At 40.2% G+C, this 24,837-nt stretch overlaps 1 protein-coding gene across 6 annotated transcripts in view; it reads left to right on the forward strand.

Moving 5' to 3' along the window:
* Nucleotides 1–24,837, forward strand: part of syt1 (synaptotagmin 1) — a 199,017-nt gene that overhangs the window by 161,251 nt on the left and 12,929 nt on the right. For all 6 annotated transcript variants that reach the window (XM_011491264.3, XM_011491262.3, XM_020714230.1 and 3 more), the window contains 3 exons: nucleotides 10,693–10,860; nucleotides 13,194–13,361; nucleotides 18,731–18,848. In XM_011491264.3, the coding sequence (XP_011489566.1) occupies nucleotides 10,693–10,860; nucleotides 13,194–13,361; nucleotides 18,731–18,848 (454 nt within the window). The remainder of the gene's footprint in view (nucleotides 1–10,692; nucleotides 10,861–13,193; nucleotides 13,362–18,730; nucleotides 18,849–24,837) is intronic.

A 24,837-nucleotide genomic window follows, 5' to 3' on the forward strand; every position in this document is an offset into this window, starting at 1 on the left:
ACTTTATTCGTGGTCATAAGCAATCTCTGAGGTCCTTGTCTCCAAAGATAATCAGGACTTGTTTCAGGTTTTGCACAACACTCTGCTCCACTACGGTTCTTCTAAACACAGTTTGTTCTTTGAGAGTCTCACGGATGAATCATGGTGGTTGATTTTGTGCCTTCTCCGCTGAGACGTGTAAAAGATACAGTACACTGCAGGGATTTGCTTTGTGTTTTTCTCCCTCACTGAATACATCCACCGCAGATGGAAATCTGCTTTATTTTTCCAATGACTGACTTTTAAAGGCTGAATGAGAAAGTACATAAACTTTCCCACGGCAGATGTTGAGAAACAGATAATAGACGCTGTGCATGAACACCCTGCCCCAACTCCCAGTTCTAAACAGAAGTGACAACCTGGGATTCAGACGCCCTTTTGATTGCTTCTAAACACCTTGGAAAAAGTAGAAAACTCTATTTCCTAAAAAACAAGGACTTTTATAGTCAAATCTAATGTATATTCCAAACACACACTGGAAGCTTCTGAAATTCAACTCCACAGTTATATGTAAATGTTTCCCTTGTATTGAGCGTTTGTCACGCATTGGAAGGTGTTGACAGAGCTCCTTGATTACACCAGTAATGAACTCTGTGATGGCAAAATAAACGACTGTTGACATTTTATTACAAAGAGGCTATAGAATGGACCAAATTACAGCAGCTCAAAAATGCAAAAAACACTTGAGAGAAGTGGCAATTGTTTTATTTCCTCTCTATTTTTTATCATTTGTCTTCATTATGTAATCATGGCCACGTTTCATGCTAGACTTAAAAACCTTCTCTCTGCGAAGATGTTTGCTTTTCCAAACATGCATCGTCTGTCAGAATCAAAGTAACAGCTCCCTTTTCAGAGGCAGCTCTTCCTAAAAGTGCCATCTGAATAAATTGAAAGGGTTTTGCTGTGAAATGAAGAAAACATTTAAAACCATTCCTCTATCTAACCCCCCTCCCTAGTGTTGCGTAATCGCTGCAAACGTTTGGAGTTTGGACGATTCAGACAGCAGCCCTTTAGATTCTGACAAAAAAAGAAGGGAAGGGAAGTCATTTCAGGAAGCATTTCACAACTCTGCACACACTTCAAAGCCTAATATAATCCTTTCTCACAGGAAGTTTGTTGTTGAGAAATAAGCGAGTTTTATTTATCAGAAAAAGTCCAAATTTTCTGCTCTATAAGTAGACCAGACTTAGAATGACATGTTTACAGTTAGTCACTGTAAAGCTCCATAAAATTAAGGAGTCTGTCCTTAAAAGCTCCAACTTAAGTTTCTCTGAAGCATGAAGCCAGAATTAAACTGGGACTCGTCTTCACTGTCTGCTTAATGGCTTAACCACAACTCCTGCTATGAATGAAACATTAACAAACCTGCATGTGACGCAGGTGGCCTCTATGAAATTTTAAGATCATGGACGACTCTATACTACTTACATTAGCTTTACAAATACTTCACGCTACCTTTACCACACGCACGACAATCGTACATTCTATTTTCAATGAGCTTTAGGGGAAGTGCACCTGTTCTCCCTTTAAGGTTCAACTGCTTTTCTCGTCAACCCTCCACAGATCTGGGGCCTGTTTCAGAAAGGAGGATAAGTGTAAACTCTGAGTGCGTTAACCCTGAAATCAGGGAAACCCTGGGTTTTCCGTTTCAGAATGGGAGGTTTGTTAAACCAGAGAAAGCAGAGTAAGTTAAACCCGTTTCTGAAAGAGAGGTAACTTATACTCGGAGTCAGTGTCCATGGTTACTTACGATGTGAACCTAACCTGGTCGGGAGCAGGTTTTATTCTCTAAACTCAAGGTTTCTGCAGGTCCCCTCCCCTTTTTAAAGACGAAGCGGTATTTTTCGCTTTAACCTTCATTGCCCACATTTCCGTCACACAGAGACAAGTGACAAGAATGGCTTGTCCTTTTCTGGAGGACCCAATAGCCGAGGAGGCTGCATTAATTAGTAGAGAATTACATTTACGTCGTGCGAGGATTTTGAGACCTAGACTCGATTTTTTGTCATTTCCCCATACGTTTTTGTTTGAGCGTTACCGTTTTTCGTTGCAGTCAATTACATATATACAATGAAAACAACATTAGATATGTATTGCTATGTAGATGTTTCATATGTCAAATATTGTCAACAAAGCCTACATCCATGACATGCTCTAATTTGACCTGATTGAATTATGTTTTTATACTTCATTTTTAGCTGCTGCCATGTTCTTTTAATTCCTGCAGGAATTAAAATCTACATGAAAATCTACATGAAAATGAAATCAGGGACATTGAATTAGATTAATGTAACAATTACTTTTTGGAAACACAATTTGCTAGCACTGCTTACTTTCTTAATCCCATATATACCTATACCACTTGATCAATACAAGGGTAGACAAAAGTTCACTTTTAAAAACACATTTGCATGTATTAATATTAAACTGACCAACGTTTGCAAGAGGGGAAGGTTAATAAAAAAGTCCTCTAAACATTACCGACGTTAAATGCATTTTTCCCCCGATTGGTTCTGTACACTATGCAGCATTTCATGCAATTACACCAGCAATAACACTTCAAAAGTAAACCTAAATATCGGCATTTTTTATTTCACACCTTACGCTATTTAAAAAATTATTACAGACAATATTTTATAACAATGATTTAAATGCAAACTTAGGCATTAACTTGAGCAGCTATGTTTTCCCATGCTAACTGTCTCTGTTTTGCAGATGCAGCGGTGTTGCTTTTCTTCCGGAATATGTGCTCATATTCACTGTAACTCTGCAGCAGCACGTCAAGTTCAGCTGGAGAAAAATACGCACACCTCTTTTTTTTCACGGTTGCCATGGTGACTCGTAATATCTGCGCTCCATTAATAATGGCTTCTTATAGTCGCGGTGCGCACGCTTAAAGGCCCGTTCACAATTTCGTTTAACGCCTCATGACTAAACAAAGGGCACCAATGAGAGTGTGCACACCGACGCGAAAAAATGCCACGCGTCAAAGCGTCAAAAAAAAAAAAAACGCCTCGGGTTTGTTTGTTTTTTTTGACGCCTCGCGTCGAAATCTATTCGACCAATGAGAATGCCGCTTTTGCACACATGTCTGGAGCTTCTGAAGTTACAGTAAAACACAACTTGGGGGCGCTCAAACACAAAACTGCCTTGCTGAGCACACATACCAGCGAAGAAGATAGACGCCAAGTAGCGTCTACACAGCAGCGAAGAAATAATGACGGACATTCTAAAATATCCCCAAACCAAGTACCAGTTGGAGCTACTGGTGCTTGAAATATTCATGTTTTCTTTGTATGATTCTGACAAGCGCGTAGAAACTTGCTCTCTTCTTCTGAGTGAAAAGCGACTTTAAGAAGCGTAAAGTTGCGCAGCGCCACCTTGTGTACAGGAGTATTACTGTTTACATTAAGCGCCATCTAATGTCAGGGAATGAAATTGCATGTTCACTCGGCTCATCGTCAGTGAAAATCGCCTGGGTGTGAACACAAAAAACGTGGCGAAAAACGCTGGCGAATAACGCCTGGCGAATCCCGGTGTGTACGGGCCTTAACTCCGAATCAGTCCACTCAGAGTTGATTGACCTAACTCCGATCAGCTTCTCTGAAACAGAAAACTCAGAGTTGTTAATCTCTCGATTGACCAACTCAGAGTTCAAGTTTAACCTCAGAGTTGGTTGAACCTCCTTTCTGAAACAGGCCCCTGGACTGCCCCAAAAATAATAACAATAAGACCCAACAATATTAACAGTGATCCTCTTCAAAATAAAATAAACATTAAAAAAAATTCCATGAAATCTATCAATGCAATGTCTTCTCCGTCAAAGCTCTGGATGTATGCATAGTGATGTGCGTCGGCTGTGCAGATCTCCTATATGCAAAGCTCCAACTATTTGACCAAGCGTGGGAAGTGTACCAGGAAAACCCACTCAAATGCATTGTTCTTCACAATAGCAAACTCACAGTTTTTTCCCTGTTTTTTAAGGTCATGGCCATAAAATACGAGGGATGATGTTGTAGCTACCCTAGTGGGTTTTTTCAACAAAAAAAAAAATCCGGACAAGCACATTGTCTAATTTTTTTTTTTTAAATAATTTATTTGTAAATAATGGTGGAAAATTAGTGTTTGCCAACAAACAAACAAGCCAGATTTCTGGCTCTCAGAGACTTGTAACTTCTTCTGTAAGAGGTTCAACTGTCCTCCACTCGTTACCTGTATTGATGGCACCTGTTTGAACTGGTTATCTATAGAAAAGACGCCTGGCCACAACCTCAAACAGTCTGAATCTGCAAAAGGTAAGCAGCTTGGTGTGAAGAAATCAAGTGTTATTAGGAAATGAAAGACACACAAGACCACTGATGATCTCCCTCCATCTGGGGCTCCCCGCAAGATCTCACCTCGTGGGGTCAAAATGATCACAAGACCGGTGAGCAAGAATCCCAGAACCACAGGGGGGACCTAGTGAATGACCTGCAGAGAGCTGGGACCACAGTAACAAAGACTACTATCAGTAGCAGACTACGCCACCAGGGACTCAAACCCTGCAGTGCCAGAGGTGTCCCCCCCGCTAACGCCAGTACATGTGCAGGACCGCCTAAAGCAGGGGTCGGCAACCCATGGCTCCGGAGCCACATGTGGCTCTTTCATCCATCTGATGTGGCTCCCTGTGACTTTAGAAAATAATGAGTATTTTGTAATAATTAAATTTTATTTTAGTTTTTTCATTTTTCATGGCATTTCAAAGTCACTGCTGGCGCCGCATGAAGCGCGTGCCACGTAAAAAACAGCTTCGTAATGAGCTCGTATTTATCGGGCGAGAACTGCAGAGCTGATAGCAGGAGGACAAACGCGGGGCGGCGTGATCTTCTGCCGGGAACTTGACGTGCTGCGGGGCAGAGAGCAACTTTCTGATGACAGAGCCAGTGTTGCCAGATAAAGTCACAGTTTTCCAGCCCAAAAGTCATCTGCAAACCGCCAGACCCAGCCAAAAACCGCCCAACATAACTTTTGTTGATGTTTTTTTTCGCACTGGACTGATTTAACAAAATAAAAGATTTTTCTAAATAAAAGATAGTTCAGACTAATAATAAAATGTGTACACTATTGAATATTTCTTCAGCGGAGCGCCTTCTTCCATTCATTTTCTTAACCCGCTCTATCCCCGCTATAACCTGCGTCCTGTTCTTTCATCCTTGTGCTTCGCTGGAGGCCCCGACTATCGTATCTTGCGCTCTCTCTGTAGAATACACTGGGAGCGCGGGAAACCAACTCTCAGCTGCAGAGGATGTGAACAGGTGAACAGGTAGAGAGGAAAAGCAGGTAGAGAGGCGGGGGAAGGGCTTTGGCTTCAAACTCTGTCAGAGATGCAAACACGGGCGTCAGATTGAGACGCAGCTTTCCCTGCAGGAGTTGAAGCAGAGACTTTCTCTGGGATGATTTTATGAACTCAAACATGGAAACATGATTACCAAGTAGAATTCTTCAAAATAATAAACCTGATCTCTCCACATTCTCACTGTCTACCATGCATTGACAAAAACATCGCTCCATGCAGCGATCAGACCAGAACCAGTAGCTCCTCCCACACGCGGCCGTGGTATCATCCTTTAAAGAACACAATGTGCATTTGCAGCAACGTATGCTTCAGACGATGTCCGATTGGCCAATCTGCATGTCAATCAAGTCCCGTACTTCTCAGTGAGGATTTTGATTGGCTGGTGGATTTTAAAGAAGTACTTTTATTTTTTTAATCTTTTCTGGCCCACGATCTACACTCATGTCATTGAAGATCGACCGGTCGATCGCGATCGACGTAATGAGCACCTTTGATATAATATATCCATGCATAATATATATAATGATGTCAAAACGGGTTGTGGCTCCGGGTGCTTTCTTTTTTATTAGGGGCGGTCCCAAATGGCTCTTTCAGTAAAAAAGGTTGCCGACCCCTGGCCTAAAGCTTACTAGAGAGCATTTGGATGATCCAGAAGAGGATTGGGAGAATGTCCTATGGTCAGGTGAAAACCAAAACAGAACTTTTTGGTAAGACTGTAATGTTTGTTTTTAAATGAAATCTTTCAACAACAACAAGAAAAAAAAATCATCATTTTTTTTATTGCAAAAAATCCTCAATCGCTGGAACCAAGTGCAAATAACCCAAAAAAATAATTCAAACAACCCGAATAAATGCCAAATGACATAAATAGTCCACTAAGCGGGAAGTAGTGAGGGAATTCAGACACAGACTGTCTGTTTCTATTTCAAATTTGCTGAACAAAATTTGAAAATTTCTATCCAGTGTTTAGGCTGCACGGTGGCGCAGTGGTTAGCGCTCTTGCCTCACAGCAAGAAGGCCCCTGGTTCAAGTCCTGGCTGGGGGACATGAAAAACACAACATCAACAGGGGGCCTTTCTGTGTGGAGTTTGCATGTTCTCCCCGTGCATGCGTGGGTTTTCTCCGGGATCTCCGGCTTCCTCCCACCGTCCAAAAACATGCTTCGTAGGTTGATTGGCAACTCTAAATTGTCCAATAAGTGTGAGTGTGAGAGTGAATGGATGTGTGGTTGAAGATATTCTACCCTGCGACAGACTGGCGACCAGTCCAGGGCATCCCTTGCCTACGCCCAAGTGGCCGGGATAGGCTCCGGCAACCCCGTGACCCCGAAAGGGAATAAACGGTCAAGAAGATGAATGAAACTATCCAGTGTTTAATCTTTAGGACCAAGACGAGGTACTTAGTCAGTCATATTGCTGTTTACATGGTTTATTCTTTCAGTACTGCTCTTATATGATTACAAATGTGATTATCAAATTGTCCAACATTTTTCATGTTTACCTATGAGATTCTAATGCAAGTTCCAATCTGTTGGAGTTTTATAAGTTACTCATGTCCTTCAAAGACCTTAAACTGGTAAAGGTTCCCTTCTTGTCTACGGTCTGCTTGGTCACTAATGAGACCAAAAAGGTTTTGTAAAGGATCCCAATCGTTTTGTGAGTGGCGCAGTGCTGCAAAAGGCAAATAAACACCAAATGAACCACAAAGAGCCATTTCAGCACAGCAGGAGGAGAATTACAGTGTCATTGCCACTGTCAGCATCATTACCAAACTCATTGCTGTTCCCCAGGTCGAGAGCAGGCACATTTCACTGTGTCCAGTCCGTTTCCCAATTTATTACCATTATTAAGAAGAGGTGAATCTCGAAACACTTCATTTCTTCATGATATTCATTGCATTTCATTTCCAAAATTACTGTCCAAAGCCACTGCGGTAAATACGACTGAGGCCAGCCGGTGCTTAATCTTTGTGTGAGTACTTGAGCGCAGTTGCAGCGCAGCCATGTGATGCATTAGGACAAAGCCCTCCAATATAAAGATGCCAGGAGCTGAATCATCGTCCTGTGTGCTCATTCTGGTCAGCATAAAGCTCACTGGACTGACGCGCAACTCACAAAAGAAAGAAATTTTCTTTAAGCAGTTATTTTCTGTGAGGCGGCTTGAGTCCTTAGATAAACCCCAAACACACACAGATGAGCAAATACATCATGCTTAAGTTGTTGTGTTTTTTTTATTTTATCACATCAATTGGAGGAAAATTATTAGATTACATGTTTAAAAAAATAATTTTGTTTGTAAATTAAAAAAAATATTTTGATTTAAAATGAGATATTGTTTTTTATGATTTAACCAGATTTGTTTTTGTAGATAAAAAAAAAAAACAGACCAAAAAAAGATAACGGTCTAGGTCAGAATATGTTTCCATTATTGGGACAATGATCCCATTTTCTTTTTTTCTTCTTTACATTGAAATAATAAATGTGTTTTTCTCCATAAGTCAACGTGATGCTTTAGAAGAACATTTCCTCGTTTTTTCCATTTGATTAACCCATAAACTGTTTAGTTTTACTGAGACTGTGACAAATACTTTTAAAAGGTATAATTATATCATAAATATACAAATATGTCTCCTTTACAATCAAGGTATGTATTTTATGTAAAACCAAAATCCTCCAAAAATAATCTAATGCTAGCATGAGGGCTTAAATCAGTATTTAATATTCAGCACGCCTTATTTTTCATTTGTAAATTAAGCTATTTTACTTCTATATTCTCTCTTTAAAAAACTACTGTTCAGCATAGCTGGTGAAAGGAGCCATTGATCGATTTAACATTTTTCATTAATGATCGTTGACAAACCATCACTGCTGTTTACAAGCGAGTGTATGGATCCAAACTCGCACAGACGTGGTTACAATGAACCAAAGCAGCAGAATGGGAATCAGGGCTCATCGTTCCTCAAGCTTCACTGCTCCTCCCAACAAAGAAGGTGTGACACGTTGTGTCTCCTCCTCGCTGTGCTGCTGGATGGATGGATGGAAATCAGGAGGACAGCATGCATGAAGACATGTTTACGATAAGATCCAAGTGCCATTTCACAGCGCTCGCATGCTCACCATGCTTCCATTTAGGTAAAGGTAAATGACAGCCGCAGTAATTGTTTCGTTTCTTTTCTGAGCAACTATTTCACAGTGAGTGATTCTGATGAGCTGCAAGTGTACAAGCTGACACACCGTTTGTGTCAAAGTGATCCTGTGTGCTTGCAGTAATGCCATCAACATGCAACCAGGTTCTTCCAACAAGTTTCTCTGGCAGGTTTGATCCACGGCAGAGTTTTTGGTTCAGATGAGCATGAAAGAAAAAAATCCCTGGAAAATACAACAGTTAAAGCAAGACATAAGAGCATTTGACATGACGATAACAAGAGAGTTTAGAGAAAAAAGAAACCGGTACATAAAATCAAAAGTTCACCCCATTGTGTCAAATCTTTGACATCGGTGTGATAAACAACCAATAAAACTCAAAATGACAGCAGAGCTGTGGTTGTATTTTCAACTTTACCTTTTAAACGGATCGAACTGCAATAGTTTCTGAACCTCCAGTTCAGATTACATGAACCCATCGATGAAAATGAAATGAAATTTGTCATTTTATTGTTTATATTTTTGTCTTTATTAATTGTCAGTTTAAATGCTTGCTAAATACCCAGCTCAAATTAAATGTATGTCTATTTAATCTTCAAAAGCTTTTATAAACATGTCATGAATTGAATGATTATCTTTTTTTATTAAGCTATTTTAAAGCAGCTTGTATTATTTCTCTGGTTTTGTCTTGTTTAAACATTGTTGATCACTTTGTGAGTCGCTCACTGGGAAAAAGTGCATAAAAAAAGTACTTACTTTACTCATTAGTCAATTAGTTTTGAACCTTTGGAAACATCTTTGGATTAGTATGAATGTTAAAAGGTTTGGTAACAATTTAATGGAATCACATGTCGTTTGTGCACTGTGTGTGTAAGTTCAAATGTGTCTATTTGTATTTTAGAACAGTTAAAACGTCAAGAAAGTAGCGTAATTTTCCCCTTTTTTTCAATTCTTTGATTCAGTTATTAATTAAAATATTTAATACATTGAAAAACTTAATTTTGTTTTCTTTTTGTTGTTTTTCTTTGTTCTTACTGCTCAAAGTAATAGAAATAAGCTAAATCAACCAATCTGATAAAACAAATTAAGTTTGTATGTGAACCAAAGCAGCTGCTCTCTCAACAGCAGCTCCAGATCTTAGATTGGTCCCTGATAGAAGTTGATTGACTGACTGGCTGGATGTCCTGAGAAACCTTTGAATAGATTGACAGGTCAATCACCCCCCCCCCCTTCCATTGGGGATATTAATTATTAGCCTTGTATGAGGAAAACCAGACCAGTCGAAATGAGTCTGATACTTCCTGACCTTTAAGGACTCTGCAGTCATGTTCTGTCTACTTAACCTCCCACTAGTGGAGCTTCTGCTCAGAAGGAAATGACACCGAATCATCGTTACGATGATTGATGGCGGCTTCATAAAACAGAGGTTAAAAGACCCCCGGGTGTTTTTAACATGTTCTTGTGGCATTTTTCTCATGACAGAGGACACAAATTAAGAAAATATCCATTTTTCTTAAGCCACCGTATTCCATTTTGAGTGATGGGGTCACCGGAGCCTCATGGGCAAAGACGAGGAACACGCTGGACAAGTCGCCAGTCATTTACAGGGCAAATTAAGAAAATTAAGCTTAAAATTGCATTTCCGAGTTTTTCCTCCTTCCAATTGTTGTGAATCAGGAGCAGACGAAAAAAATACTGTTTGAGAAAGAGCTTATTTGTGATGTAGAAAATAGGACGGGGGTGCCTCAAGCTGCCTGCTCCGCTCCATTCTGATGCGTCCATTTGCAGACGAATCCGTGTACATCTTCCTTTTCCTCGTCTCAGCTGGGATCTGGTTTAAAGCTGTACGGCTGGATAGCTCCAATATTGTTCACCACTTTTGTTGCACCACTAATGCTAGGTTGGGGGTGTGAGGGGCTGTAAGCTCGCAAAAGGGCATGTAAACAGAGAGCTCTCAGCAATGGGGCACCTACAATCCCACCCACATCTCTAGGCCAAATTTTAATGAACTCCTGCTGCTCTGCAGAAACTATGTCCTATAAAACGACACAGGTTTTTTTTTATTTCACCTAAAAACAGCATGATCATAATTAAAACGCCAAGTTTCTTTTTTTCTTGGAACAGTTTTTCAGTGAGAATTTTGTGGATCGTGACACATCTTTCTTCACTCTCACAGCTAATGGTGGGCATCATTCAGGCAGCAGAGCTGCCAGCTATGGACATGGGCGGCACCTCTGACCCCTATGTGAAAGTCTACCTGCTGCCTGACAAGAAGAAGAAATTTGAAACAAAAGTCCACAGGAAGACCCTGAACCCCGTCTTCAACGAGCAGTTCACCTTCAAGGTAAGCCCCGAACCGAAAGTGCGTTTTCATCAGAACGGTCAAACACATTCGGCGTTTTGTTACTGGAAGTGTTTTGCTCCTGCTGACAATCTGATTTGCATTCAGCCTTGGATTCTGGGAAAGTGTGGAGACAGCAACCAGCTGGCACATTAACAAGCTCCTGACAGATTCTCACACACACACACAGTTACACTCACACAAACACACACCGGGACGGGATGTGATTGGGATGAACACGGGCAGATGCATCACTACAGCTTGACGTTACCTCAGCTATTATGGATGCATAGCTGTTGCTCAGTGGTGGGGAAAGTTTTGTTATTCACCCAACAGTGGAGAGCGCAGGTGTTTGGTTTACATGGAGCATAATCTCATGTGATATCCATCTCCTAGAAGAATTTATTGTACCTTTCTTTCTTCTTTTCTTTTTTTAACACTTCCTTTCAAATCTGCAATGCATTCTGGGATTAAATGGCACACATGCAGTGGTGACACTGTCAAGAAAAGCAGATGTTATGCTGAGATAATGTCAAGGAGCCTTCTGAGAGGCTGCTTTTTGAATTTTCACAGCAGGATTTTTGCCTAATATGAAAGTTTTCATGATTGAAGGCAGTGTGAGAACAAATGATTTGAGGTGAAAGTGCCTGATAGGGAGAAAAAAAAATCACTCACAGCACTCAATGCATTTTGAAAAACTCGTTAAAGTCAGCTTGACATGTTATAAACTTTAAGATAAACGCAACAGAAAACATCAAGAGGAGATTTTGATCACACTGAAGGCAGCAGGTTTTCAGCTACAGATGTATTTTATCTCAGACTCAGGAGGGAGAATTAACCTCTTCAGGTTTACTGACTAAAATTAATTTAAAAAACAGTGTTGTATTTATAGAACATGTCATAAAGTTGAGTCTAAACCATTGATTAGAGATTGGAGCACCTCCATTGGTTGGTACCGGGCTGATTTGGAACCATTGTTCAGCTTCAAACTTGCTGGATTTGACTTCATCAAACATCAACAGATTCTAAAAAGGACAAAATAGAGGAGCAAATATACCTTACAACAGGTGGATCATCCTTAGAAAATACTGGAGTTGATGATTTAAGAATAGAATATAACCCCAATAATTATTATAAGGGGTGTAACAAATAATTAATTGATTGATTCATATTCCTATGATCCAACCAGATCAATCTGTCTGAGATTGATTAACCAATATCATTTTTAATTGATATTGATCAATTGATAATCGAAAAATTGGAAAAAACCATGTGGATCGACACATGGTAGGTTTATTTTACTATAACATAAAAGTTACTATAACGTCAAGGGGGGATGTTAAGTCAATGTATAGATGCGATCTGAGGTCCTGCAGGGCAATTTGGCAATCGGGGGCAACGAGGTTGATGCAGCGCAACAACCAATGAGGGACTCAGCTTTGGGCATGTGACGCTTTCAGTGATTCGATCAAAGGGTCGAAAAATAAATCCAATGTGGCTGGTCGGTGCGACGATTTTTGTCCATTTCCCTCCATTCTTTTTAATCCACTGGTGCCGCGGGGTTGCCGCAGACTGCTTTGGTTACTGTTGGGCGAAGGCGGGTCACACCCTGGACGGGTCGCCGGCCTGTCAAAAAGCCCATGGAGCTGGGGCAATGTGCCCGCCAGCGACCTGGTTCGGCCCAGGATCTGGCAGAGCTCCCCAGTCCTGGGCAGCGGAGCTTGCTATGCTGGCCGCCCAGCAGACGGAGAGCTGCCACGGGTGCTGTAATGGTGGGCTTGATGGCTCCAGCTCTGTGGGCTTATGATGTTTTTCCTAATTTCATCATAATAAAAAGAACCTCCGGTTTAATTTTATATACTCTCCTCTCAGGTTAATGCGGGACAGAATTTCTTTAAACTGGGCCACAGACAGAGGGATGTAATGTTTAAAACAGCCGTCACATCCAGGCGCAGCATCTGCTGTAAATGGTGACGAGCGTCTCTGAAGGATCTGGTGAGCCCAGACACAGCGACGTGGTTGCCGGCGCCTCTGTGGAGCTCTTCAAAACTAAGCTACTGGTTTAACATAATCCATGTTTACCATGATGTGGCAACGAATGAAGTCCAGAAAAAGGCTGGCAGTTGCTCCGGCGCCGGGGCATCCAGCAGTAAATTTGAGGCACGTCAAAAGAGAGCCAGCAGACGCGAATTTGACTTGCAAATACGGTGTGGATGCAGCATTATGCTTTTTAAACTCAAAGTAAACTTAAAGAAATGCATCTATAGATTTAAGTTTATTGGTAAACTCTCCATAAAACAGGAATTTCTTGTTTTGTTGTAATGTTTCCTTGGCAGGTCCCCTACGTAGAGCTCGGTGGAAAGACGCTGGTGATGACGGTGTACGATTTCGACCGCTTCTCCAAGCACGACGCCATCGGCGACATCAAGGTGCCCATGAACAAAGTGGACTTCAGCCACGTAACGGAGGAGTGGCGAGACCTGCAGAGCGCAGAGAAGGAGGAGGTCAGAGTCCGAAACCACAGCTTTTCCAGTTCTTGAGTCACAGGTTAAGACACGTTCAGTTGGAACGTCGGTTCAGTAATATATTTTGGGCCTTTCCTCTCCTGTGTACAGTCAAACATTCTCAACCGAAGCAAACACAGCAGTGGCCATCTCATTCATCTGTCCCGGAAATGTCAATCACATGTCCACACTTCCCCTTCAATTAATAGAAGTGTGACTTTCCGAGCAGCAGCTCAGGAGATTTAATTTTCATGGTAAATGTCACGGCGTATAGCACATGTTGCCAACCTTATTTCTAGCATTACTGTGGGTTGATATAAAGGTTAATTATAACAGCATTGAAAGGCTGCTGCTGGTGTTTGTTTGAAGGGCATCACTTTACTGTATTAGGTTTCGTTACACTGTAGCACACAACAACTTAATTCAAGTCTTTACATTGATTCCACTGCTGTTTGGTAGTTACACCTCTTATTTATTTCAACCTTTTCCTCATTCCTGCTGGTGGATTTTTTTTTTTTTTTTTTAAAGAGTTAATGCAAGATTAATGAAAAGACAATAAGGTTTTAGTATGATGAAACTAAACATGAGTTGCACAAAACCAGGAAGAAGAGGCAGGGGGACAAAAGACTTTAACTTAATATTCATTATCTACGTGTTATACCGTGGTCCTGGTGAATACTCGATTCTGATTGGCTGCTGGGTGTGCTTTAAAAAGTGATAACCGCACGCCCCAAAAAGAAGTTCCGGTCACCTAGCTTAACTCTTCTGTATCACTGCGCCGGCTTCTTTAAAACAACCTTCAGCTTCATCATCATATGCACAAAAACAAGCGGTAAGAGGTGACCTTTTTCTCTGAACTGATGCTTTATTCAACCCATCGGGACAATCAGCATATATATAAATCATTTATATCACTGAATCTTGACTGCAGCAAGACAAGGCATCGTACCACAGAACAAATAGTCCACTTTTCGTGAAAAAAGCGATCCAAATCGGAAAAAAACAAGAATAAAGGGCTAAAAACTGGTGAATATGTATTGCTTTTGTAAATGACCATGGTATAAGCAGGTTAACGGCCTTCGAAGTGTACATTGTCACTTTTTAACGCACTCTGCTTCACGTCGGACGGTTCAGGCTTCCACAGCGTGCGTTAAAAAGTGATAATGCACACTTCGTCGGCCATTAACCCTTACATATTTTAGTCTGGAATTGACAACATCAGTGTTTTCCAACCCTGGTCCTCAGGGGACACAGTGCTGTATTCATTCAATCCTACCCTGTTTAAACACACCCGCCTTTAATTCAATTTCAATTTTATTTGTACAGCCCAAATTCACAACAACAGTCATGTCAGTGGGCTTCGTAATGGTAATTGGAAAGTGAACATACAATCAAAAGGATCATAGATGCATAGAATTCAATGGGAGAATACTCAACTTTAACTAAACAGACTAAACTAAACTGGGCATCCCTGCCCTGAGACCCTCCTTTGCGGTAAGTAAAACTTCCTAAAAAAAAAAAAAATACAATCCGGAAAAAAATGAATGAACAGACGGGTGTCTACATGAAGGTGGGATCTTCCCCTAGGACGGACAGGCGATGTACCAGAACTCTTTGAGAAGAATTAACTTATCTAACCCTACAACTACAACACTTACCTTTAAGGGCTAAACTTGATGATGAGCTGAATAAAGTGTGGTTAAAACCTGCAGGACAGTGTTCCCTGAGGACAAGGGTTGGGAAACACCCAATGGCCAAAATGGGTAAACCGGTACGAGGCACGGAGGTGGTCATAGACCGCTCGGTAAGCCCGTACTGAGAAAAATGTCATCCCCACCTAAACATACAAGGGTAAGTGAAGTTAGTGAGATAAAGAGAGGCCTTCAGTGCTGTTCAAGTGCTCCATGCGTGCAGCCAGATGTTAGAAATGAGGAAATGAGACAATCAAAATGGAGTTTTAGTGGGCGTCCTACAGCCACATTTGTGTGTCAGTAAGAGACCTGCACTGACACCGTTCTAATGACTAGTGTGGCGAAAGGTCACTGTACTACAGCAGCACGCGTACTTCATAAGCAAAACTTAGGTTATCCTTTCAAATACTGCATAATACACTTACCATACCCACAGCAATGGTACGTTCCATTTTTATGCCGTCCCTTGAGGTATCCATACAAACCTGGAGGGATCTGCAAGCCAAACTTGCGCTCCCATTACGATGCCGCCACTCCTCTGTACGACCCTCCATGAAAAACCTGCAGCACCTTTTGACCCAATTGTTCAACCTGCCGTACGATAGCACATGACTTAAGTAATTAATTTAATGCTTTCCTTCTTTCAATTAGATATAATTTTGCTAAAGTATCATTAAAAACCTGAAAACATGTCATTTTATTTTTTATTTTAAGGCATCTTTTTAGATTTTATTTTAAAAACCATACAAACCCTTCCATCGAACGTCTTTTGCAGAGTTTCTGTCCTGCATCAAGTGATAGTCACTCTCATACAAAAATAAAACCCTGTGCTGCAAAAACGTTGCCATTCTCTAGACGTGAGAAAAAATGATTGTGTTGCTCAGATAAAAAAAAAAAAAAAAGAACTTCTTGAACTTGATTTCTCACCCGGAGAGCCGATTTCTCCAGCATTGTCTGAAGGAGTTTTGGGTCGTACCACTCGAGTTTTTTCTTGACCCTCAACACCAATGGTGAGAAGAGGCAGGCTGAAGGCGCGAGCAGAGACATAAAAGAAAATCTGTTTCTGGACTGAAAATAACAAAGTTCTGGACTTGTCAAACTCAAAAAGTCACTTTTGTTTGTTTCAAAATGGTATAATCAATTCATCTCTAAAAAAGAAGAAGTTGTTTATTGAGTATTTTTATTCATCAATATGAAGCCCAAAGTACTTCCATCGTTACAGGGAACATTAAACTATTCACCACTGTACAGTTCCAGCAGATGCACATTAAAGTTCTTAACATTTTTTAGGTTAGGCAACATTAAAAACAATAAAATAAAGCCATAAAACATGCAATCCATACACATTATAGTCAGATGAATAATATTATGACTTAACGGGTAAAAACCTGACAGATAAATATAAATAAAAGATCACTGGGAACGCTTTTACAAATGGACCAAAAGATGATCAGAGTAAGACAGTAAACTATTACTGAATAAACCTGAGGGCAAGAAGGAGCAGGATCCTAAAAATAAAACAAATAAAAAAATTATTTAAAAAATCAAGACATAGATGGAAGAACTGAGGCATTGATTTTAAACCAGTTTGAAAAGAGCTAGCTTGCTAAAACCTTGTTAGCATGGGTTTGCTTGCATTTTAAAGAAAAAAATCATGTTTATTTATTGTATTAAACAACTTGCACTGCTCTTTTCTTTTTTTTCTTTTCTTTTTATAATAAATTGATGAAACAAGCCTGCAGCTCCTCTAAACTGAGATGCTTCTCTGCTATCGGAGTCTATTTTCTTCTTACATCCACTATGCAGTTTATTATTTGATCAACCGAAGAACATCGATGACGTTACGCATCATTAAATGCTCAGCATTGTGCAAAGTTTTTACCGCTGTTTATCTTTGCTTTTCCTCTCATATTTTTAAAACATTTTATTTAGTAAAAGTGCAGCTGCATCTGTTTTTTTTATTTATTTTTTTGCTATGAAACTTAAAGCTGTAAATCTGAACATCTGGGTCGGGTCAGATGGTAATGTTTTAATGTTTTGTGTTAGAACTTCATGTTGATGAAGTTTGTGACGTTTTGATCTTCATAGAGGGAACTTCTTCAGTTTAGTGCTCTAACTATATCACAGTCAAATAACCTTTGACAAGTAGTCCAGATGTTTTTTATTAAATCAGACACAGGAAAAATTACCCGAAGACTTTGCTTTAATTAAAAACATGTTTATTCTTTTGTCCACGTTTTTAATGTTTACTCTCCTATTTGTCCAGGTAATGAGACCACATTAATGCTGAGCTATGATAGACGATGCACGGTCCATTTAAACCAATATTTACTGATGCAGCTGCACAATGATCAATGGATTGCTCGACATGCTAGCTGTCATCGGTCCAAGCCTTTGACTTCAACGTAGCTGCAGAACAAACAAGACGTTCAAACATCGTTTAAAGAGAAATATAAGCAATTTTATTTAAAAAAATATATAAAGGGGGGACAGAGACTAACCCACAGGATTCTGTCTGAATGCAGTGAATTATAAATGCATGGTGGCATCTCACTGATGCTGATGAGTTTGTAAAGGTGGGGCAGCGTATACCTGCTCTGTCTCACATGCGGATTTTAATGCCATTATACAGATTATTTTGATAAATGTTTGTGGGATTTTATTTCCTGTCCTCAAATATCCTTGTTGGGGTTTTGTTTCTCCAAAAATGATTTAAAAAAAAAGCTTTAAAGGAGCATGCTATTTTTTTACTTGAAGAATTTAGCCTTTGTTTCTTGTCTTTAAGAAAGAGAAGTGAAATGTGTTCAATTTATAACACACTGCAGAAAGCAGTACACCGATTGAACAAAAGGAAGCACACCCTGATTGGACGTTGATGGGGAATTACTTTCAGGTCGTGTTTTTGTTGATTTTTAAAGCTCTTCCAAAGATGGCCATCCGTCTGCTCTGACCACAGAGCGATAAAGTCAGGAGATGAATCACCTTCCTTCTTCAGGATCAGTGATGCTGATTTGGGTTACAGGTGAAGTGATTGCAGCATTTCTCAAAATGCTGATTTTTAGAAACATTCAAATCAAATCAGGGAACACATTTAGTGCAGTGAATTTTCGGGGCTGATGAACTTCTAATGGCACATTGATCTTCAAACATCCAGCAGCAAATGCACCTCTGAAAATGGAGAATTTTAACAGATTTATACACACATTTGAAAGCGTATCCCTTCTTTTTTAGGTTTTGCTCCACTTTGCAGTTTCTTCAAAAGTACTATAGTACTATAGAGTGGACTAAGGCTTCACATGAGTTTGTTAGAACTTCTTTACGAATAATTTAAGTTCAAAATCTGCCTTTTCCTTCATCTTCATTTTTTCCTTCTTTATGCATCTTTGAAAAATAACTAGTGAAAAAGTTATTAATCTTAGGAATGGTCACATAGGAACAAACCTTTTAATGCTGCAGCAATGAAAGAATAAGATTTAACATCTTTGATCAAACACAGAACAGTTTAATATCTTTTTTCAGTTTGTAAAACTTTTAAGCTTACATCTTTTTAGACGGATTTGTTGCTGTGTTTTTAGATTTTTCTTAGATTTTCTGCACCAAAGCTGAGAAATGATTGTCTTCTCTGATGGGTCTGATTTCTGTTAAACCAGTTTCTCTCTCCGCCTGCCCTTCTAACAGCAAGAGAAGCTGGGTGATATCTGCTTCTCCCTGCGATACGTCCCCACCGCCGGCAAGCTGACGGTGGTTGTTCTTGAGGCCAAAAACCTGAAGAAAATGGACGTGGGCGGCCTGTCAGGTGAGGAGATGAAACGATGCTAATGCCTACCTGCCGCCTTTTCCTCTGACAGGGCTTTTTGTCTGTAATTATACCCGCTCTGCAGCACTCACTGCTCCGACAACACTCGCTGTTTTTCCTGTTTCAACCTCAACTATCCAAACACGCTCAGTTATTGTAAAAAAGCGGGCCTTCGAAGCTTTATTCTTCTACTGTCGGAGGGGAAAATATTCACAGTTTTAATGTAGAAAAGGAGGATAAGGATCAAACATGAATTATTCTGCTGCTTACTGGTTCTTATCTAACGGTCAGTCTTGGCTCTTTGTCATGCTGATGATAAAGCTGATGCTGATTTTCCAGGTTTTACCTTCAGCTTCATTTCCTGCACAGCTGGGATTTGAAATACAAAATCGCACATTTGAATGAAAACTGCGAGTTGATCTCCTCTGAGCGTTCGTTAAGAGCTCGACTCGTCGATGGCATTGTGCTCCACATCCAGCAGAGCTGCTGCGATCAAAGATACTCAAAGAAAAGAAGAGGGAAGTAACAGCTGTCCATCCATATATACCAACATTTAAGAGTTTTAACGCAATTTGAGCTGTTGTAAAAGATAAGAAGAATGTCAGGTTAGTTTTTAACAACGAGAATTTATTTAGGGAAATCGGGCCTGATCACGCTGCTTCAGACTTGAATGTTAAGTTTCAAGCTTATTATTTCAAATAAAAGTTCTACTTGTCATGAAGGCATCACGTCATTTTATTGCCGTAAAGAGCAGCAGAATACGACATTAGTCTGAGCAGTCGGCGCACCAAATCAGTTCTGTGAAGTTATCAAGATGTTCACAGATTTGGACTTCTGAGCCCAACAGTTTTTTTAATAAACATTTAAAACTCACAGCAAATGTCTTTATTGGTTTGTCTTAATGCAAACGACGACTTACAAAAGCGTTTAAAAAGGAAAAAAGATCAGGTTTTTGCTTCTTTTTAATGAGAATTGCTCTCTCCATGCTTCTGACAGAGAGAGAGAGAGACAGAGAGAGAGAGAGAGAGACACAGCTGCCAAGGGACCGTCTACAAAGTGCAAGCTTGAGGAAAAACAGATTTAAAAAAATTAATAAATCCATAATGTCTCAAAAATAACTAAAACTAACGAACGGTTACATTGATATGATCTCGTCATTTTTTGCTCCAGTTACAGTTTGGGAACAAAGTAATTTTACATTTTTTAGGATTCTTTAATCGAGTCAAAAATCTCATATGATGAAAAATGTTCAATAATGCTGAAGATACAAAAGCTACAGTCACCAATCTTTCTCACATGACTAAGGTAATTATCACCTATTTTTAATTGCTTTCTAGTTTATAGTTGCACTATAATGCCTGTTTATACACCCAGTCTGATGAAACACAAGGAAAATTGTATTTTTCTGACATATTTACATGTTCTTGTGGGATTTTTCTGATGATGGAAGATATATTGTGAAGAAAATTAAGCTCAAAATTGCATTTCTCAGCATTTCTTTACTTAAATGGTTGTAAATCAGAAGCAGATGAAAGAAAAAAAGCTCATTTGTGATGTAGAAAAGTTGTAAAAAAGTTCATTGCTCTGCGTTTTTAGCTCCGCTGCAACAGTTCCGCCTACAACTCAGAGACGCAGAAACTATGTCCGAAAAAACTGCATAATCAGAATAAAGAGACGTCTGGGAGCTGGTATCAAAAGAAAATCGGACTGTGGGAACAACCTGGATCTGTTTATTGACTAAATCTGTTACAAAAGTATCGGACCGGGACTCTGTATCGGCAGATTCCTAACATCAAATGGCTCTAATCGGACCCAAAAAAACCTGACTGGGACAATCCTAATCCTATCAGTCCTGTTTTCTGCTGAGTCGTGTAAAATCTGAGTCGTGTTTTTTCACCTAGACTTTGATCAGTGTCGATTTCTGAAATGCTGATTATGGCCCCAACCCGCCGTCTTCCCCCGCTGCCTCTCTGTTGACTTTCTTCCATGGTTTCATTAGAAATTCCCCATTGCGCCCCTTCCCTCCCACCTTGACTCTTTCAGCTGCAATTACCATACACCTGGGTCCACTTTCTTTCTGCTCGACAGGCCCGCCTCTCCATATAAGCCCAAACAACGTGCAGTACAGTAACACATTGAAGAGCCCAGAGCTCCCTTTCATCTAAGAGACCAGCCATTTGGGCAAAGAAAAAAAAAAAAACAACGCTCCCCTGCTGCCATTTTATGACACTGACATCAGCGCTCACCTGTTCCCATTTGCATGGTGAGATTGTCAATGTTTTTAGCTGTCAGACAGCGAGCAGCTCATGCAGAAGAAGAAAAAAAGTGAGAATTTGTTTGCTGTGAAAGCCAAGTCTGTTCTGTCTGAATCCACAGGATGTGTGTCGCAGGTTTCATCTGCTCTCATCCATGAATTCCAGTGAATTGTTATCATAAAAGTAATAGCACATTGCACGTTTCTGGTTACAAACAACTGATTTAGCAGTGACTGCTGTTAAAACAGACTTAAATGTGCGGCAGATGGAGGAAATAATAGGCGAGTCTCTGATAACAATAATTAGCCTCCACGCACAGCCAGAGCTTAAAGAGAACAAGCAATTGACGGCCTGGGATCGGCTTTCTCCACTATTGTCATCCTGTTTACCGCGGCTAATTATGGCTCACAGAGGAAGATGTGGGAATTATCATTAACCAATGTATAATCAGAAATAATTCTTTTCATTTGTTCCTCATCCAACTGCCCCCAAAAATCTACCTGCCACGCTGTTTCCTAAAAAAGCAAACTTTTGAGGGGATGGATTTACAGGATCGCTGCTGCTAAACCTTTGTGACACGCCAGACACCGTGTTCTTTAGCTGTCGTCTTAAAATAATCCCAGCCTCTTTGTCAACGTGTTGCTTCTCCCTCTGCAGGAACCAACTCTACAATTTATCATTACTGCTATTATGTGGAGTTGAGGGCAATGGGATTAAAAAAAAAGGTTAGAATTCCACAGGCTTATTTTTATTTAGCTAAAACAAAGACTTTAAAGTGACTCCACTGTTTAGTTCACTCCAGTTTATTTCATTGGAAGGTTAGCTTTAGATATGAGCAAAACCTGATCCATCGGAGGGCTGAGGTCTTGCTTCTATTTCAAGTCAACCTTGATACAGTTCTGCTTTATGTGAAAAGAGGGTGCAGGGTTGTAACCCCAAAACCAGATAGCGACACCGAAACAACACACAATCTTTGATGTACCATAACTGTTCGACTGTTTACGTGATCACCGTGAATCTGCATATTTTGACGCAGAGAAAAGCACCTCTACTAGCATAAAGTGTTGCATAGTAACTCAAAGTTGCTTTTCTTTGCTTCAGAGTCCACCGGAGTTACGTTGAGTATGTAAACACTTGAAGAGTTACTGTAGTCAAAAGAATGTCAACACTGGGGGCTAAAGCTTTGGTGTTAAAGGGTTGAAGTCTTGCACAGTGCAGCCTTTTTAAAAATCCATTCTGTTCTGCGTCCTGACTGGCTGTTATCGTCAGTCAATCTTCACAAAAATCTTCGATGGCGATCAGACCAGTGATCAAAGAGTGAGAATGTCTTAGAAAAGTGAAAGTGATTAATTTTACAGCCTTTCAAGCATCTGTATTGAAGAAAAATTAAACTGACAACTTTGTGGATTTTATCTATTGCGGGTTATTTTTAGAACGTAACTATGGCGATAAACAAGGGATCACTTTAAAATGAACTAAAGAGAGTTATACAAGTGAGAGGTACATCTAGAGAGAATAAAAGACTGAAAAAGCGGTTTTGTACAGTCAGGATGTGAAGGTTAGAAGACTATCAGGACCAGCTGGTCGTCTTCATTCCTTTTTCTGGTCAAAGCTGTTTTTAGCCAGTATTGCCCTTAGATGAGCAGTCGTAACTGCCTGACATTTCATGGATGTTGCTCCCGTGTGAATGCAAACTTAGGTAAATGAAGATGTTTCCCTTTCCTTTGGAGCGGCATCCACGCATCCCCGCTTGACCAGAAACGCTGATTCAAACTTCAACAATCCAGCTGTGCGCAGATTTGGGAAAATAGATGATGATTTCTTTTTATTGTCCTGCATCCCCACAACCTCTACTCGTTTCCAACCATTGACTGTAAATGCAAACTGGACTGAGTGACCTCTCCCTCCTATTGTGCAGCGAAGTACCCGCTGGCTCCAGGGAGCCAAAACCCCATAGACAAAACAGCTGTTACTCAATCAGTCTATTGGTCCGGATTAGGGCTGCAAATATCAGGAAAACTTGCGATTTGCGATATTATTGATCAATATTGCAATGACGATATAACTTGCGATACATGAAGAAATGGCAAAACAACTAAATACATAATTTCCATTTCACTGCAACAATTAAATTTAAAAAAGAGTCAACATGACTTAACTTGCATTCCGAATGACCTTCGTCTACATTGGAACAAGGATCTAACATCAAAGGGCTCCATCCGATTGGTCAAATGCATAAAGAGATTTATTTCACTCGTTTAATACTTCAAGCTGCGTAAGATTGCTTAAGCACACTTAAGGTAACCATTTATTGCAGTTTGTTTTTGAAATAATGATAAAATTGCCATATTTTGTGCAATCCCAATCAGAATATTCATTTTTGCTCTGACACCTTTTTTTTAAACATGTTCTTGTTAATCCAATTTTTTTTCCATGTACTGCAAGTTATCCAAGTTATAAACCGACCAATCAGATGCTTCAAGAAAAGTAGATGGAGTCTGCTGGTCCCACGTCTAACATTTGATTGGCAGATTTCTTGTAGCCCACTTTCAAGTGGTAGGGGTTTGGACTTCCAATAAAGGCACACCTGATTGGTGAGAGTGGTTGCCATAGAAACGTTGACCTCAGACCAAGCACTGCTTGCTAATGACGTCTGGCTCCAGCATGACTACGTTTGTACTGTGGAAAAAATGGCGACAAATTTGACTTCATTTGGTTGGAGCCAGAAGTAAGTTAACACTCACTCCAGTTCTCAGATACAGTCAACGTTTCCAACACAGGCTGATGTCTTTGTTTTAGAATAATAGAGACCACTAATGTTGGATTGGAAAGACGTGAAGGGGTGTGTCATCAGAAATAGAGGAAGTTTTTTTTTTCTTTCTAGAATAGAGCAGCTGGCTGTGGGAGCGAGGAGCTGTGGACATTTGTTCAGCACAAAACACTACAAGGACATTCAGTACCAAAGAAGTTGTGGAGATAACTCACAACCAAACGGTGTCTGTGAGGAGGACGCCTGTGGTTAATGTTGATTCCCACAATGCCTAGAGAAAGAGACAGCCAGAGGATTATCCCTCCATGTCCTTGGAAGTATAAAAAATAAGACAGCCTGCTTCACTCTCAGTTCATCTTCATGAGACGTGGGGAGAATGAACCAGAATCAAGCTATCCCATAGTTTGAATTAAGCTTTCTTTTTTTTCTTTTTTTGTTTTACAGGATTTTGGGTCTGAATCTCTAAAACTAGAAATGACCGGGGGGTTAGATGAAAACAAAGGCTGTTTACATCACCGTATTTTTTTGTTTATGAGTCGCAGGCAAAAAAAAAGCATTATAAAGTGGAAAAAATCATACATAAGTCGCTCTGGAGGATAATTTGCACTTTTGGGGGAAAAGTGCGATGCTTCTGAACTAATCTGCTAAGCCTGGCGTAATGCTGCTGTCACACCAAACGCGAGTCATGCCCTAAATTTGAGTCCTTTGTCTCTCTATCGGCTTGCGTCAAATTCGATGCTTAGCGCTCGTCCAAAAATGTGTTTCATAAACTTGTGAGCGGTGGACTCCACCCACTGATCAGAGTGAGCGGTTGCTTCTGCGTTAATGTCACTATCAAATACTGACACACACTGCCCTTTAGTGGTTGTTAGTGGGAAAAGAACAAATGTATGAGCCATTAACTTTTTTAAATCACATATAAGTCGCTCCTGAGTATAAGTCTCGCCCCTGTTCAAGCTGTGCA

Source organism: Oryzias latipes, chromosome 23 (genome assembly GCF_002234675.1).
Source record: "Oryzias latipes chromosome 23, ASM223467v1".
Taxonomy (NCBI): domain Eukaryota; kingdom Metazoa; phylum Chordata; class Actinopteri; order Beloniformes; family Adrianichthyidae; genus Oryzias; species Oryzias latipes.